Genomic DNA, 19,278 nt, shown 5'->3' with positions numbered 1-19,278 from the left:
TACAAACTTACAAAATTGCATCAGGCTTAACTGTCTGTGCTCACCCTAAAGGCTGGATGGATAAGAGGGCGGGGGGGGGGGGGGCAATGCTACTAGAACAGATTGCACTCTTGTCTTTCACCAGGGATGGTTCCTTTAAAAAAAAGAGTTAAAGTACTGTACTTACAGTGACCCATGGATAAGTTGACTCAATTTTTGGGGGTGAAATTTCTAGACTTAAACATGTGTATATACAGTAATATACCTGATGTGGTTTTCTGCTGCCCTCTGTTTGTGACATTCAACAGGCTGGTTGATAATGGAGCATTACGCCTGGGACATTAAGTGTCTTTTTCCCTCAAAAGGCTGTTGTGCACCCAACTGACGTTGTTGTGTTCCTATACTGCTAGATTAGTGGGGCAGGAGATGAAAAAAGTGGAGGCTTTTGTTGGTTTGGCTGCTAGGATTTGTTTAGGTTTGATTTTCTCTAGGAATCCTTCATTTGTCTTTTTGCAATTATGATACCTGCAGAACTCCCCTCCTGTACCACATTTCAAATTAGTTGACTCTCTTTCTGTCATCTTTTTTCACTGTCTAGCTTTCTAGCTGTCTAGCTTTCACTAGAAATTAGAAATACTGTATGATGGATGATCAGAACATTGGTATCTACTGAAAGATCTTTACATTTGAGGGTCTTTATCTAGGTTCCTCATAGCTGCCTTTCCAAATCTTAGTCATCTTATGATTTCTTGACTAGTCCCCCATTTTTATTGAGGACAGCCAATATAGAGAAAATATTTAACTATTGTGATGTCTTATCATCCCCTTGTATGTTTTGTAAATGGTCTGTTGTTATTATTTTTGTTTTCTTATCATTTAGCTGCAACCATGCTTTTTCACTTCCTTTCTTAAATTTCATCAATACTCATGCTTTGATGTTTTAGCTAGTAGTATGGTGTCATCTGCATGTTTTAAATTGTTGATGCTTCTTCCCCCCAGTTTTCATTCCTCCTTCCTCTGAGTCTATTCCCATATTACATATGATCTACATATAAATTAAACAGATAGAGTAGTAGAATTTAGCATTGCTAATTGGGAACCATCTTATTTCTCCATATTGTGTCCTGATAGTGGGCTTTTGTAGGTTGTACATCAGGATAGTCAAATATCATGGCATTACTTTTAGAGCAACTTGTGGTTTGTCAAGATCGTTACAAGCAAAGGTTTTAGTATAATCTATAAAGCAAAAGTTGATTTACTTCTGAAATGCTTTGGCCAATGTAAATTTATAATATGATCCTGGGTGTGTCTTCCTTTTCTGAACCCAGCTTGGATATTTGGTATTTCCCACTCTGTATATGGTCACATTCTTTGTTGTAAAATCTCCTTACTTGCTTGAGAGATTGGTGCAATGGCCTGATCATTGCTGCAGCCCCCTTTGTAGTATACCTTTTGTTGGTGATTAGAATTATTAAAATGTAGAATGCATATTGTTTCTAATGCATTGGACCATTGTTGGTTCCCCCCACCCCCCATATTTGTTGGCAGATTGTTGTTGTTGTTGTTTTGCAGGAATATGAATGGATTCTGTTTTTATAGCTTGAAATAGCTTTACTAGTATCATAGTATGCAGTTGCTGATTTATTTCTAATGCTTTGAGAATATCTTCCACTTTACTTTCTAAAATTGGGGGTGCATCATCAAAAGGTTCTCCCTTGAAGAAATCTGCCATCCTTTCACCTCTTTTCATTTTTCATCTCTTGTACAATATATAGTTCTCCAGTGCATTGCTTCTGTTGTCTTTTTATTTCTTCCTAGTCATGTACTGTGTTCCTCTGTTGGTCTTCCAACATCCCTACATTGGTCTGCCAGTGTCACACACACACACACACCCCACACACACTATTGCCACTGCTGCTACTTGTACCTTCCCCTCACCATATTAAGGTGTTTGGCACATTTAATCTGGCTTTTAGTAACAGCCTCTCCAGCCAGTAGCATTTTATATGCTGGGATACATTCCCATATATATCCCCAGAGGATTCATTTTATCCACTGAAGATGTCCCTGGAATTCTCTTTGCTCAACTCTTTCTTAAGTTGTGGCTTTCATGAACTGAGAGTGTGCCCTTAGAACACCTCCACCAGGTTACTGCAACTGCAAATTGCAAAGGAAATTCTGCAGTAGCGGTCAAGCTTTCTTTCTGGAAAACATGAAGCCGCTGAACCTCCCATTAAACCTCTGAAGAATCACAGGCTTCCCTAGAGCACAGTTTAAAAATCAGTCATCTACAAAGACAATTCTGGGATTTGATGAGTAGAGGTAACTTCAGGTAAGACAGTGTGAGCCCCTCAGTTATAACATACTTGCAAGTAAGCAGTTCAGCAGGGATAAATATGCTGTTTGGTAGAAAATCTGCATTTAATTACCAAGAAGAATTGTGTGTGTTGTGTGCCTTCAAGTCTGAGAGTGGAGCACAGTCAGAGTGTGGTGGACTCTCCTTCTTTGGAGGTCTATAAACAGAGGCTGGATAGCTATCTGTTGGGATGCTTTAATTGTGAGTTCCTGCATGACAGGGGGGGTTGGACTGGATGCCCCTTGGGATCCCTTCCAACTCTATTGTATGGTTCTATGATTCTAAGTCATTTCCAATTTATGGCAACCCCAAGGCAAACCTATTACAGGATTTTCTTGGCCGTCCTCTGAGTCTGAGAGAGTGTGACTTGCCCAAGGTCACCCAGTGAGTTTTCATGGCCAAGCAGAATTAGAAACTGCTAAATACCAAGTGAGACTATTAGTTATCTGGCTATCCTGACTACCTAGGAATCTTTTTAATTTGGAGATTGTTGGAGGTTGTGTCTAGGACCTGTTCTGAGCAAATCTCATGCTTTCTTTCTGTAAGTTTTGACTCCTCAACTATGAGATAACCATAACTGAGGATGGAGTGTGACTCATACTTAAATGAAATGAATGTAGCTGTCATGCAGAATTCTCTATAACAGGACAGAGCAATTCAAAGGCTATTATTATTATTATTATTATTTCCCGCTTTTTCTCCAAAATTGGAATTCAAAGTGGCCCACAATTTTTTAAAAAGCACAGTTAAAAGCATAGAAAAGTAAACATTAAAACAGAATTCAACTGATACAATATTAAGATGCATTACTCATTAAAAGGATAAATTGCAGTTAAAGAATAGAAAGCACTTAAAATAATACAACTGAAACAGTACAAAATCCCCACCTGGTTCTTTAAAGACTTTCTGTTTTAAAAAGCCTGTCTGAATAAAAATGTTTTAGCTTTCTGATGGAAGGACAACAATTAATGAACCTACCATGCTCAGAGGCGATATAACTCTGAGTACTAGGAATATGGAACATAAAATTGTCACCTTTTGTTTCCTGCTTTTCACAAGCATCTGACTGCTTACTATTGAAGACAAGACTAGTTGGCCTTGTTGTCTAATTCAGCTAAGCAATTTTATGAGATAAGCAGTGAAAAAGCAGCAGCCATTCATGTTAACATGTCTTCTAAGGAAAGGCCTAGGTGCCTGTCGACTTCTTTCACATAGAACATTTGTGTACAGGAACTGAAGATAAGTGTGATGGCTGTTGGACACTTTTGGTATAGGAAAGTAAGAGGGAAGTGTGTTCCATTGAAGTAGAATAAGGTTTCAGCCACCATCAGTGGAAAGTGGAGACTTTCCAAAGATCAGAGAGCTATTCTCATATGTTCTTACGACATAATACAACACAACAAGGAAAACAATGTGTAATTTCAATAAGGGATGCAAAACAATGGTAGATTTTATTGTTTCCAGGTTTCTAGAAAACTATTGAGTTCTAGCCAGATATGTTCTTGGAATCTAAGCAGTTGTTCAACATGCTTCCTTCTCTCCATGTGAAAACACAGGCATACATTTTTAAAAGGTCCATAAATTTTGCTTTGATTGCTTGCAGTTAATGAATGAGGTCCAACTTTCTTGTTTTTCCTTCTACACTCCCTAAATGGTCTTAGGCAATCTTGCAGCTACAACTTCCATTTCCCAACCTGCACCTGCAATATGAGGATAGTAGTGGCTCACCCTGTAAAAGTTGCCAAGGTAACCTATGTAGGTTGCTTTGAACAGAGCTTGTCTGTATTCTGTGCATTAAGCAAAACAAACAAACAAAATCAGTTCTTTAGCCAGAAAATCAACTTTCTGTATCAGAAACAAAATTAATGCTGTAACATTTATAAATTAGGCAAGCTGAACAGATTTGCATGAGTTCTCCTGTTCTGGAAATCTATCTTATCTCATTATACTTTTCTATCATTTATCCCCACTAATTTATTACACTAATTTATTAGTGTAAAGTAATATGGCAAGATCATGCAGCTGTGCAGGACACTGAAGTTCTCCCAAGCTTACTAGAAGTCTTATTCTGTACCCTGCAGAATTATGATAGACATATTTTCCTGGCTTTTAGCACTCAGCAAGTGCTGTTACTATGAGCAGGGACATAGCCAGGATTTTGGGAAGGGGGGGCAGACTAAGTGCCACCATTATAATGGGGCTTGGGCACGGCAGCACAGCAGCATGCACCATTCGTTGTATCTAGCGGAAGGGGGAGTCCGGACCCACCCACCCAGGCCACGTCCCTGCTATGAGAATGAATAAATGAATGATTTTTCTGGTTCTGAAGTTGTGCCTTGCTTTATTGTGCAAAGAATAAGATAGATCAGTATGTTCAGTAGTGTTACTAATGGTAACTCTTCCATGCTGCTGCTTTCCTCCTGCAACAGACTCTTTGCAGTATTCTACTATTCAGCATGTTGTGTCTGTTTCCTTGCTGTCTGATGACTATACCTTTCCCATATTGCAGGTACAGAGACTGCCAGTAATTTGCTCAGTAAAACAGGCAAAATGAAAACCTCTTTTTCATTTTGGCAGACTGTCAGATCAGCTGTTGAATGTGTGTGAGTTCTTGTCTCTTACTGTTAGTCTGTCTGCCTAGAGGTGAACGTTTCCAGAAAGACTGATAAGTGAAACAGTGCCATCACTACCTTTGCCAGCATAGGATTCTAGCCTATGTTTTCTCAGCCTTAGTTCAACACTGTCTGCTGCATTGTACACACATACCAGGGATCTTTTAAAAAGTGAGGAGGACCACCTATTTGTAACCTAAATATTCTAAAGGAACCAGATCCTGTCTGATTTTGGTAGCTAAGCATGGTCAATCAATGAATATCAGGTGCTATAGGCAATATTTTAGAAGAAGAAACTTGGCAGAACCACCTCTGAGTATTCTTGGCCTAAGAAAAGCCTATGAAATCCATAGGGTCACTATAAGTTGACAGACATCTTGAAGGCACACAAACACACACTGCCTGTTTGCCATATAAAGGGAAATGTGAGTGGGATAAATTCGTCTCTGAAAACCTTGTGGCCTCAGGAATACATTCTCTGAGCCCAGATGGGTCATGCTGTGGCTACTTTATCCAAACAAGGTACTTTCCTGCTGTTCTGCTTACCTTGGGGCCAGCTTCTCTAGTCTGTGTGCTCACATAAGACACAACACTACGCAGCTATTGAACCATGTACTATTTCCCCTTGATGTTTAGTGAGGCTATAGTACAATAACTAAAAATAACTGATCTGATACATCTGATGAAGTAGACTTAAGTTTTCTTTCTCTCAGTCTCAAAGGTGCTACAAGATCCCTTTGTATATTGATCTAGACGAACACTGTTATGTCTTTAAAGTCTGCAAAAGTAACATGAAAGTTAGTTACACAACAAAAGGAGTTATTGCAGTTATAATGTGATGCAGTTATATCTTATTACTGGAAAAAGGAATCGATCACAGTTAACTTTTAAGTAACAAGTTAATTCCAAGTTCTTCATCTCCTGTTGCAAATGTGAACTATCTGCACTACAGTTCATTTAGAAATGCATTCATATTCACATTCTTGATAATGTATCTTGTCAAAAGTAGTTTAAATGCATAGCAGCCATACTTTCATTTATGCTTACAATTTCCAATCCAGGAAATTCTTCCATGCATAGATCTCCTTAGCTAGATCATGTGGGGTTTGGAAGAGAGGATTCCTGACTAATCAACTGTATTTTTGACAGTGCAAATATTAATACATTATAGAAACAGCAATTCAAGTAGTTGCTCTGTTTTTATAATGTGTTGTATGGAGGGATAGATTGAAGGATGGATGGTCAGATAATGTATAGATGATTTGGTAATGTATGTACATGATTTTATTTGATGTTGTAATTATATTGTTAATATGGAGGGGATTGGGAGGGATTGATTTTTTTGTTATTGTTGAATTCTAAAAGAATAAATAAAAGCTAAACAAGAAAAGGGAGAACAGGATTTTGTGTGTTCACATTTAAATATTAAAATAATTTTGAATTCAGTTTAATTTATCATTAAAATTGTTATTGCACCCCAAAAGTAGAAGTAAAATATGCAAACCATGATTCCCACTCATGTTTCTATTTTCATGAGGAATTTTAAAATATAATTTAAAAATATTTTTAAAAGCCTACCCATAAATTAAAAGATAATTTTAGAAAGATTAAAATATATATTTTTTAAAAATTACAAGCTGAAGAGAAAGGTTTGACACATCACTCTATGTGATTTTACTCTTCCTTATAAATGGAAGTAAGTATCCTGCAACATTTTACTCATGATTTCAAAAATTTTCTCACACAACACAAGTAAAGAGAGGAATCTTTTTCCTCTGCTCTTTGGGAAGCTTTTACTGTCCCCTGAAAATGAAAAGGCACACAATTTGATACAGACACATGAAAGAAGGTGCTTCTTTCTATATACACGGTCTCCCCTCTTTTTTCGCTGGGGATCTGTTCTGGGCTCCCTTGTGAAAATGGAGTTTCACATATATTCAAGCCCCATTAGCTTGAATATAGGCGCATGACTGCGGGAGCGTGCGCGCACCTCGGGCACATGCCCCATTATTTCCCTCTCCATTCATTCCTCATGCATAAGCAAGGGATGCAAGTTCCAAAACCGCAATAATGGAGGGAGAACTGTATAGCTACATTATATGGCATATAGCTTGATGCCATTTCTAGTCTTGACACATGGTCTGCCTGGCTATTTTTGGAAAATCTTGATTTCAAGATGCTCCAGTTCTTCAGTGTGTGATTATTATCCCATTGTTTGCAGGCTTACAGCCCATTTACTGGAGCAGGGATGATGTGACCCAGTGGCTGAAGTGGGCTGAAAAAGAGTTCTCATTGAGAACCATTGACAGCAACACTTTTGAGATGAACGGCAAAGCACTCTTGCTTCTTACCAAAGAGGATTTTCGATATAGGTCTCCACATTCAGGTGAGTTGTTTATGTACTTCAGAAGGGAGAATCCTGTAATATTTTTTTTCAGTTTATGTTGTAACCTGTTGGAAATTGGTTTAGGTCTAACAAATATAACTTGGTTAACAGTAACCAAATTTTGGTGGATTGGGTGACGGCATATATTGGGTTTCAGCAAAAAGTGGATGGGTAAAAAAGTTCCAGTCTCTTCCTTGCAATTTCACTGGAGAAGTATGTCAGTCTTGGAGGAGGCTAGATTCATTTGTTCTCACCAAACTATGCTTTAGCATGACATCTGAATGTTTTCAGCATTTACATTTAACCTGATGCCATTGACAGAAATAATTATTATCAATATAGCTTTTAAAATACATTTGTCTTTTCTGTTGAGGAATCTGGTAGTAAATCAGACAGATGTGCAGATTCTGTCTTCTTGGGTTTCCAGATGGAAATGCTGGATTCTGCTACTGGATGCCACAAGACTCTTCACTGTTATAATATATGTGGTATTGTTACCATTGCTGCTATGGTTGGCTGGCCTATAAGGACATTGTACCTCATTCTGGGATATCCTTGCAAAGGGAAGCCTTGCTTTCTTTGTTACTCTGCTTTGGTAAGAGCTTAAAATTTTAAAGTGGGCCAATTTCCTTTGGCCACTGGGAAGAGGAGGAGATAGAAGTTCTACAAAACTGCTGGTGGAGGCGCATGCCAAACGGCCGACAAATTTTTCTTTTCACACTCATTTTTATTTTTTATAGTCTAGGAGGGTTTGGAGTACACAGGAGAAGGTCACCTTGGCACAGTGCTTGGAGGACATCTGCTTCAATTTTACACTTTTTTGTTCACTGCTCCCTTAAGGGGCTTGTGGAGACTTGCTCAGAGGAAGTGAGACAGAGACTTGCCTTTGGAACTAGCTAGTAGCCAGGAGCTCTGTTCATAATTATAGTCCCAGTTGACTGAGCTCGCTAACAGAGTTTGGAGACAAAGGCCAAGCCAGCAGGGGTTCTTTACACTGGTATTTAGCAGGGGAAGCCCACAGTCTTGTTCAGTGCCTCCTTAAGAATTCTCAGTATGGACACTGAAAGACCTGCTGCAGTCACCTGCATCACTTGTGGGATGTTTGTCTTCTTGCCTTGGGATATGGGGAACTTCACCTGCACCAAGTGCAAGTTAGAAGCCCTCTTAGAAGATAAAGTACAGCAGCTGGAGGCCCTGGTATCTACACTTCAGCAACTTAGGAATCAAGAGGTTTTCCTGTCCAGAATGGACCAGACGGTCCTGGATGGGAAACACACAGAGGAGGTAGCTGGGGAGGAGGAGGTCACTCCACATACTACAAAAGTAGATGGTTGGAGGAAAATCACACACAGAACTAGGAAAACCAGGGAACGTTCTGGGAGATTGCAGCTACAGAATGAATTTGAATCTTGGTCTGTTATCAGAGATGATAAGGAAGAGCAGCAGGGACAGACTTCAGGGACAGAGCAGGGCACCCTGGGAGTACCACCAAAGGGAACAACCACTGCTAAGCCTCAGAGAGGCGTGTGGTGGTCATGGGGGACTCCTTGCTGAGAGGCACTGAACCAGTGGTTTGCAGGCCTGACAAGATGTCTCGGGAGGTGTGTTGTCTCCCTGGGGCAAAGATCCGTGATGTGACCGAGAGGCTGACAAGACTTGTCAAGCCTACTGACCATCACCCCTTTCTTTTGGTTCATGTGGGAACCAATGATACTGCAAGGCACAGCCTTCAGAATATCAGAAAGGACTATGAAGCTCTGGGTAGGAAGTTGAAAGAGATGGATGCACAGGTTGTCATCTCATCTCTTCTTCCAGTCGAAAGGCATGGTCCAGGAAGGGAGAAGAAAATAGCAGAGGTGAATAACTGGCTCCGCAGATGGTGCCACCAAGAACGATTTGGATTTTTGGATCATGGTCTGAGGTTCCATGAGGAGGGACCTCTGGCAAGGGATGGGTTGCATCTCACGCCAGTTGGCAAAAATGTTTTTGCCAATAGTCTCAAGAATTTGATCAGGAGGGCTTTAAACTGAGTTATGTGGGGGAGGGAGACAGTATTCTGGAAGGCAAAAGGGCTGGAGAAAATAGTCAAAATGTCATAGAGGGAACAAGGCAAACAGTTCAAGGACCCAACAGTGGGAGGCAAAAAAACTTGCACAAGCAGCAAGTGAAGGGGACACATTGTCTTCAGTGTCTCTACACTAATGCACAGAGCATGGAAAACAAGGAAGATGAACTCGAACTGCTAGTACAACAAAGCAAATATGATATAATAGGCATCACTGAAACCTGGTGGGATGAGTCTCATGATTGGAATGTAGAAATAGAGGGGTAAAACCTTTTTAAGAGAAATAGGCAAAACAGGAAAGGAGGAGGAATAGCCTTATATGTCAGGGATATTTACACCAGTGAAGAGATCCAGGGCATCAATTCTGGAAGCCAGGTAGAGAGCATCTGGATAAAAATTAAAAGGGTGGGAGGGAAACAACAAGGATGTTATTGTGAGAGTCTACTACAGACCCCCAAGTGAGATGGAGGAATTGGACGATGCCTTTCTAGAACAGATGATCACACACTCAGAAAGGATGTAGTAGTGATGGGTGACTTCAACTATCCTGATATTTGCTGGAATTCAAACTCAGCCAAATCCTCAAGCTCTAGCAAATTCCTCGCTTGCCTGGAAGACCATGTCATTGTCCAAAAGGTGGAAGAGGTAACAAGGGGGTCAGCTATTTTAGATCTGATCCTAACCAACAAGGATGACCTAGTTAATGGGGTGCAAGCGGTGGGATCCTTAGGTGGGGGTGATCATGTACTACTGGAGTTTGTTATACAATGGAAAGGAAAAGCCAGGCATAGTCAGACATGCATTCTAGACTTTAGGAAAGCTGATTTTAGTAAACTAAGAGAAATACTGGGAGTGATCCCATGGTCAGGAATACTAAAAGAGAAGGGAGTTCAGGATGGATGGGAGCTTCTCAAAGGAGAGATACTGAAGGCACAATTTCAAACAGTTCCAATGAGGAAGAAAAATGGGAGATGTCTCAAGAAACCAGGATGGATGACTAAGGAACTTTCAACTGAGCTAAGTTTAAAATGGAACATGTATAAGAAATGGAAAAACTGAGAAATCACCAAAGAGGAATTCAAACAAATAGCAAGCACCTGTAGGGGTAAAGTCAGAAAAGCTAAAGCACAGAATGAACTCAGGCTTGCTAGAGAGGTTAAAAACAACAAAAAGGGCTTTTCTTGGATATGTCTGCAGCAAAAGGAAGAAGGAGGAAATGGTAGGGTCACTGTGTGGAGAAGATGGCAAAATGTTAACAGGGGACAGAGAAAAGGCAGAATTACTCAACACTTTCTTTGCCTCAGTCTTATCAGAAAAGGCAAAGGGTGCTCAACATGAGGATAATGGAGAGAAGGAAATAGGGGAATTTCACCACAGAATAAGTAAAGAGATAGTACAGGAATATTTTGTTAATCTAAATGAATTTAAGTCTCCAGGACCAGATGAACTACATCCAAGGGTATTAAAAAAACTGGCAAAAGTAATATCGGAGCCATTGGCAATAATCTTTGAGAACTCCTGGAGAACAGGAGAAGTCCTAGCAGAATGGAGCAGAGCAAACGTTGTCCCCATCTTCAAAAAGAGGAAAAAAGAGGATCCCAACAATTATCGTCCAGTTAGTCTGACATCAATACCAGGAAAGATTCTAGAGCAGATCATTAAACAGAGAGTCTGTGAACATCTAGAAGGCAATGCCATAATCACAAAAAGTCAACATGGGTTTCAGAGAAACAAGTCATGCCAGACAAATCTGATCTCTTTTTTTGATAAAATTACCAGCTTGTTAGATGAAGGGAATGCTGTGGATATAGTATATCTTGATTTCAGTAAGGCTTTTGACAGGGTTCCTCATGACACTCTTGCAAACAAGCTAGTGAAATGTGGGCTAGACAATGTAACTGTTATATGGATTTGTAATTGGTTGACTGGCCGAAGCCAAAGGGTGCTCAACAATGGCTCTTTTTCATCCTGGAGAGAAGTGACCAGTGGGGTCCCACAGGTGTCCGTCCTGGGCCTAGTGCTATTCAACATTGTTATCAACAACTTGGATGATAGAATTGGGGTAGCTAACACCCCAGAGGACAGGATCAAAATTCAACATGACCTGAATAAACTAGAAATGAACTTCAACAGGGAGAAATGTGAGGTACTGCACTTAGGGTGGAAAAATAAAATGCACAGATATAGGATGGGGGGACACATGGCTGAACGAGACTATGTGTGAAAGGGATCTGGGAGTCCAAGTAGACCACAAGCTGAACATGAGTCAACAGTGCGATGCGGCAGCTAACAAGGCCAATGCGATTTTAGGCTGTATCAGTAAAAGTATAGTATCTAGATCAAGGGAAGTAATAGTGGCACTGTATTCTGCTTTGGTCAGGCTCCACCTGGAATATTGTGTCCAGTTCTGGGCACCACAATTTAAAAAGGATGTTGAAAAACTGGAGCCATGTGTCCAAAGGAGGGCGACTAAAATGGTGAATGGTCTGGAAACCATGTCCTATGAGAAACAACTTAAGGAGCTGGGAATGTTTAGCCTGGAGAAGAGAAGGTTAAGAGGTGATATGATAGCCCTGTTTAAATAGTTGAAGGGATGTCATACTGTGGAGGGAGCTGACTTGTTTTCAGCTGCTCCAGAGACTAGGACATGGAGCAGTGGTTGCAAGCTACAGGAAAAGAGATTCCACCTCAACATTAGGAAGAACTCCTGACAGTAAGGGCTGTTTGACAGTGGAACACACTCCCTCGGAGTGTAGTGGGGTCTCCTTCCTTGGAGGTCTTTAAGCAGAGGCTGGATAGCCATCTGTTGGGGATGCTTTTATTGAGCGTTCCTGCATGGCAGAGGGTTGGACTGCATGGCCCTTGTGGTCTCTTCCAACTTTATGATTCTGTGAAACAGTGTGCTTAATATGATTCTGATTCCTTCAAGGTAGCAGCCACTTTGAATGAATTTAAAAGCAGGTGGTATCTTTGCTGAGGGTTTGCTGTTTTTGTTTCTTCTCCATGGTCTCTGTGACTCACATAAATTTATTATACTGTGCAGGTGCAGTACATCTTTCACAGTCTTCTAAAGCATTACATATGTATTTTTGCAGAAGCCCCACCTACCTCTAGCACCCCTATATAGGGGCCTTCTTGCCAAACCCACTAGTTCCTTTTTACTGCTATGGCAGCATCGGTAGGAACTACATTCTTTGGCTTTACCTTTAATTTCATTGACTTTCTTTGGCCTGCTTTGTCCCTGGAATACTCTAGTTCTTCTGCAGTTGTGGCATTTGTGTTCATGGCTGGACTCACCCTTTGGATTATTATTTTCATTGCTGTCCTTAGAGAAATACATCTCCAGTGGTGTTAGGATCCCAGAAAGGATTGGACACCTGAAGTATCTTCTCTGCCTTGGTGTAGCTCATGTGGTTGCCTCCTGTGTCAACTTGTGGCCTTTATGCCTCAGGAGAGACAGAATGGAGAGTTGTATTTGGCAGCAGGCCCTGAGGCCTCAACTGCCCTCTTCTCAGCATTCAGAATTGGTCAGTATGCAACCAAGGATACAGGATCTTCTAAGACTGCCTCAGCCTCGGTCCCAGCTTCTGGCTCCTCCATTTGTCTTGCGGTCAAGCATTCATTGGCAGAGTCAGTCTCAATCATCGAAGACTACACATTCCAGCTCCAACAGTCAGGTGTTGTGTTCATGGCCTCTTACACCCAGATAATCCCTGGAGGTAGAAATGGAGCCAGTAATGGGCCGTGCACCCGCAGGCTCCAGCATATGCGTTTTTCTTTACGCTGGGAGGTCCGGAACGGATCCCCCACATAAAGAATGGGTGCACTGTAACTTTCACCAAACCGCCACCTCAGTGGAGAATCCAGGCAAATATTAGAGACAGGTATTATTCAATAATTATCTTTTAAAATGTGGCAGGAGTGTTATCCAAACTTAATGGGAAAAATTTAAGTGCAGTGGTATTACCTATGCCATGCATTCATATGAATGAAAGAAGATTGTGACTATTTAAACAGACTACTTCTGTGTTCATTGCAGGAAGTCTGGTCCATTTAAACATGCATGTGCTATTCACAACTAATATGGACAATTAAAATTGAAATCCTTGTCATTTAAATGTGGGTATCTCAATGTAGTGATATGTTATTCAGTACCTTGATTCCAACTTTTGCCCAACTGTTTTCAAGCTTTCTGCAGTAGAATGTACACCATCGTCTATGGATGTTTAAGTAAATGAAGTGAAAAGGCTGTACATCAAAACAATATCCGGTAGATTTCTTTTATAAACATGTAATGTCTCTATATTAAGTTAATACATTTGTAATTAAATCAGATTAGTAAAAATGATTTACATTAAGTGTCTGAAGATTCTTTGTATCAAATATAAAACAAGCAATGTTCTTTTCTGTAATGAGTAAGCTCTGAGAATCTGATATTGTAGAAACTCAACAGAAGAAGAGTTGATGTGATTATTGCTTGAACAGGACACTGTTCACAGCTATAGCTATCTGAGATGAGAAACTTACAGCCTTCAAATTATAGATGGGGCTCACATGATGAAATGCTTCTTCCCAGGTTGAGCCCTACCATGGGACAGCTGATCTGGGACATCATGACAGACAGGAAATTGTCATTCTTTAATGTGATATTACTGTATTGGTCAAAGAGAAGTATTTGTGAAATTTCCACTGCCAAAATAATTTGTCAAGTCTGGGGTACCATCAGCTTGATCTTGGGATATGGCCTACCCTCCAGTATTCCATCTCCTGTATCCAAAACCTTGTCTGCACTGCAGGAATAAAGCAGTTTGACACTGCTTTAACTGCCATGGCTCAATGCTATGGAATCTTGGTGTCTGTAGTTTTGTGAGATATTTAGCCTTCTCTGTCAGAGAGTTCTGATACCCCACTAAACTACAAATCCCAGAATCCCATAGCATTGAGCCATGTCAGTTAAAGTGGTGTCAAACTGCATTATCTCTGCAGTGCAGTTGCAGCCCAAGTTACATGGATCAGATCTATTCCTTCCAGATAATCTTTTTTTTTAAAAAATAGGAAAGGCTATAAAATTGGACTGTAAGGATGAGGGAGTATTGGGCTTAAATTATTTTTTTCCCCTAGAGAAATGTTATTGCCAGCTCTTAGCACTTTAATCAAAGTAGCCTGAGCTCCTGTAAAAATAAATTATATTTTCAGATTGACTGCCTCTCTGTTCCTGTTCAGCCAATAGTTTTTCCTCTCTAAATTCAGATGTCAGAGTCATGGATGAAATTTCAGCCCACATCCCAAAATTTGGTCTGCCAGCAAGTTTGTTATCAAAGATACTACTATTCCTATACCTGTTTTGTTTCTCATGGATACCAGGGACCCAAATAGTTTCACAGAGGGAAACGGGCTTGATTCAAGGGTTTTCAGTTTCTGGGCTTTACTCCAAAGTTCTTTAGCTGCCAAGGAAGCATAGCTAAATACCTTGTAAAGTGATAATGGATACTTTTCGATTTGTACAGCCCAAAGAAGTGGGTAAGTTTGTAAGTCACACTCTCTCAGCCTCAGAGGAAGTCAAAAGCAAAAACAAATCTTGCCAAGAAAACTCCATGGTAGGTTTGCCTTCAGATCACCATAAGTAAAAAAATGACTTGAAGGCACACAGCAACAACAACAGCACAACATTGTGGGCAGGTTTCTTAGAAAGATTAAGTCCGGCACCCATGTTTTAGACCTTTGCCCTTCCTGGTTCATGGGGTAGGGGGTGGTGGGTGGAACAGAGAGAGGCTGGCTGAATGGGTAGAGTAATGTAGTATCTTGCAGAGTTCCATCATACCCTCCCTGGATCTCATCATACTTACAGTCAGTTTCCAATAATCTACTATTGGGCAAGGTACTGGAGCCTGTGGTGATCATCCAGCTCCAATGATTTCTGGGCGAGACAGATTATGTAGATCCATTTCTATCTAGTTTCAGGCCTCACTATAGGACAAAGACTGCTTTGGATGAACTATTTAAGGAACTTGATAAGTGGAGTATGTCTAGGAAAAAATAATCATTTCAGCCCAATACTCCCTCATTTTTACAGTCCAATTTTATACCCTTTCCTATTATTCTGTTGTGGACCCCTTAGCAATTTTTCAATATCAACCGTGGAATGGGACTTGGAGGCACAGTTTTACGCTGTATCTTCCTGGAAGGATTAACCCAGAAAGGCTACTTAGCCATCAACATCAGGGTTCTGATTAGTCCATGAAACTGCTGGGAGAGGTTGTCCAGAGTTTTGGGGTCCAGTACTATCTGTATGTGCATGACACAGAATTCTGGTATTCCTTTCCACCGTAGTCTACGAAAGATGTCGTGGTTCTAAACCAGTACAATCATCAGTAATGGGCTGGATGAGGGTGAACAAGTTGTAATTTAATCGAGATAAGACAGAGGTGTTCCTGCTTCAATGAAAGGCAGATCAGGGAATAGGAATTCAACTTGTGCTGGATTGAGTTACATTCCTCTTGAAAATGCCGCTTCACAATTTGGGTATACTTTTGAATTCAGCTCTGAGCCTAGAAGCCAGGTTTCAGCAGTGATCAAGAGAGCATTTGCACACTTAGGTCTTGTATGCCAGCAGTGCTCGTTCTTTTGGACCATAGATCTGTCAAAGTTGATACATATTTTAGTTACATTCCATTTACATTACTATAATGCACTCTGTGTGTAGCTGCCTTTGAAGAGTGTTCAGAAACTTTAGCTGGTCCAAAGAGCTGCAGCCAGATTGTTAGCTAGAGTTGGCTAAAGCGAACACACAATCCCCTTGTCAAAACTAATCCACTGGTTGCTGATGTTTTTTCAGGGCATGCTAGTTATAACCTACAAAGTCATAGGTCCAGGTTATCGGAAGGAATGCATTTTTCAATATGAGGCTGTCCATATTTTGAGATCTTATGGGGAGGCCCTTCTTTCTTTGTTTGTAATGGAACAACATTCCCACATGTAAACTCCCAACTATAGGCTGAAGAGTTGTGGCTCAAACTGGGGATAACAACTATTTGTATCTTTGTATAGCTTTTCATTTGTTTGAGCTGACTATTTCTCTTTCAGGTGATGTGTTGTATGAGCTTCTTCAGCATATATTGAAGCAAAGGAATTCTCATATGCTATTTTCACCTTTCTTCCACCCTGGGAACTCTATCCATCAGTCCGATGTGATATTACATCAAAACCATGATGAAGGTAATGACAAATGCCTCTTTGTATATACTGTTGCCTAATATTTTTTGTGGTGTTATGGAATAAAAAAGAACAGTTGAAAGGAATAGGAGGGGTTAATCCATTACGTTATGGCCAATGGACTATGCTTCTCTATTGTGCCTTTAAAATAAACTATGGTGCGTTACACACGGCCATTTAGTACGCGCTCCGCGCATCCTAGGGTTAGAAAGGGGCATGCTAGGGTTAGGAAGGTTCTCACCTTCCTAACCGCCCCTCTCCCTAGGATGTGCGGAGCGCGTACTAAATGGTAGCGGCCATCCACGTGGGCGCTGCCATATTTACGTCTTGGACGCACAGCATCCAGACGTGGCGCGGTGGAAGTGACGCCACGAGTGTGCGCTTCGCACCTCGTGGCGCCACTTCCGGGGGCCAAAAAGGAGCGCCATTTCGGCGCTCCTTTTTAGCTGCGCTGGGAAGCCTCGTGGTCTGGCCGCTGGGGCTTCTCGGCGCAGCTAATGGAGCTGGCGCCAGACCGACCGCTTTTGGGCGGTCTGTAACGCGCCACAAGGTTGTCCTATAAAGCCAACATTTGTAACAACGTTGCTAGATTTGTTTTGTTTCTATTGTAGCTGGTACATAAGACTTCACTTGCCCAATGAGAAACAAAAAACTGATGGACTGGGGGGAAATTTAGCTTAGGTTTCGTGTAGCTTGAATTGTAGCATGATTATACTATGAGGCAAATATTCTGGTTAAATAGTGGACTTTTTATCATTGGAATATGCTGTGCGGCTCTTCTCTTTCTTATTAAGGCAACTGTTTGACAAAGGCAAAACATCATTTACACAAGAGATGTAGATCAGTAGCAAACCATGTACTGAAAATACCCCAGGATCAGTCCCCTCCCAGTTCAAATTAAAAGGAACGAAAGCAGCAGAGCCATGAAAGGACTCTCTCTGAAACTTTGAAGAGCCACTGCAAACTAAAATAAACAAGATTAGAGTAGCTGGACCAGTGAGTTCATAAGCTCGATATGTCAGCTGACTTTTAAGCCTAAATATTCCCTTGCTCCCAGGCAGTGTTTCACTGTTGCGTACTTTTTAAATTTTATTTCCAAAGACACCCTACATGTTACTGTATGAAACAATTATTTTTAAATTGCATTTCAAGAACCTTTTCCCCCCAGGAACCTTCACCAGGAGTTTTGCAATGAGAAGATCAGCAGTGGTGGACAAACTTCCTCCCAAAGAGAGGCAATCCGTATCACTAATAATCTTTCCCCATAACGTGCTGTCAGTGGAGAGTATTTGTTATGTTACCAGGGTTCCCTCGTAGTTCAAGCCTGGCTAGTATATCTTGTTCTGAAACATAAAAAACCCAGAATCCTTTGTGGCAAACAGCATGTTCAGAATTCAAGAGCTCATCAGCAAAACAAGTCAGTAGCAAAGATTTTCTGAAGGTGGATGCCTGGAAAAACCACTGATGTAGAATAATATAATTGGGCTGTTAATTAATAGCAGAGTATGGCATGTTACAGACTGCCAAAATAAAGCTGCTTCGGGTCTCTTTGGAGGTATGCTGTTTAAATGATGCATGCACCCTAAGAATCCGGAAGCTGCACCAAAGCTGCACTCCAGTGCTTAGGAATGGAGTGTGGCTTTGGCGCGACCTCCAGACTCTTAGGACCCATGCATCGTTTAAATAGCATACCTCCAAAGAGACCCAAAGCAGCTTTATTTTGGCAGTCTGTAACAGGCCTATAATACAGTGCAAATAAAACATCCCATGTTCAAAGACTGGCCTGTCCAGTAAAAGAATCCAAGAAAGGAAATGTTATCTGCTGTACCAAAGTCCCTTGGAAAGCTGCTTTTCATTCAACTTCAGCAATACAGAACTAGATAAAGATGGATTACTCTGCGAGTTGGCTCGATGTAATATTTTCATCCCTCCATATAGTGTTTTGGAAGATCAAGAACAAACTCTCTCCTTTCCTCTTCTCACCTACCCATGTGGGCTTGGTTTTTCAAGTAGTTTAGCAATTTGATGAAGATTGAGTTTGTCATTATGCTTAACTGGCCAGCTGTAGAGTGTATCCAATGAGAGTTAAAATGACAGTCACTCCTAGCTCAGCATGAGTCAGGATCACCATAGTTTGGAAACAACTTGAAAGACATACAACAATCACAGCAACAGCAAAAGTAGGCTTGGCTGAGATCTAAAGACTGGACCATGGTCACCCAGTGATTATCTTAGAAAGGATTTGGACCTGGGCTCCCTGACTGAAGTTCAACTATCTTTCTCCCTCACAGTACTTCTCAAACTATTTGCTCTTCAAGAACTTCATTCCTATTTTGCATGAGTGACAAGGGCTACACATGGCTCACCTTCTTCCTTCTTGACAGCCCGTAAGAAAGAAGGGAGGCATCTCAGAATAAGTTTGCCTTAGGGTCTCAGTAAATCAGAAATGACTTAAAGATACATAACAACAACATCTCTAGTAGTGCACTGTCCATCTCTTTTCTTTTATAGCAGGAAGGATTGCCTACCTGAGAGCCAGCATGGTTAGTGGTTTGAGTGTTGGACTACAGTTTTGGAGACCAGGGTTCGATACCCACCTCAGCCATGAAACCCACTGGGTGTCCTTGGCAAGTCACTCTCTCTCAGCCTCAGAGGAAGGCAATCTCCT

General features: G+C 41.0%; 1 protein-coding gene across 3 annotated transcripts in view; it reads left to right on the top strand.

The window, feature by feature from the left end:
* Positions 1-19,278, top strand: part of ETV6 (ETS variant transcription factor 6) — a 170,785-nt gene that overhangs the window by 125,157 nt on the left and 26,350 nt on the right. For all 3 annotated transcript variants that reach the window (XM_089524880.1, XM_089524878.1, XM_089524881.1), the window contains 2 exons: positions 7,169-7,333; positions 16,482-16,613. In XM_089524880.1, the coding sequence (XP_089381006.1) occupies positions 7,169-7,333; positions 16,482-16,613 (297 nt within the window). The remainder of the gene's footprint in view (positions 1-7,168; positions 7,334-16,481; positions 16,614-19,278) is intronic.

The sequence above is a fragment of the Sceloporus occidentalis genome, unplaced genomic scaffold (assembly GCF_023333645.1).
Source record: "Sceloporus occidentalis isolate IW3139 unplaced genomic scaffold, rSceOcc1.0.p SCAF_5, whole genome shotgun sequence".
Taxonomy (NCBI): domain Eukaryota; kingdom Metazoa; phylum Chordata; class Lepidosauria; order Squamata; family Phrynosomatidae; genus Sceloporus; species Sceloporus occidentalis.
The sequence above is the reverse complement of the archived record's forward strand: the minus strand, read 5'-3'. Positions and strand labels throughout refer to the sequence as shown.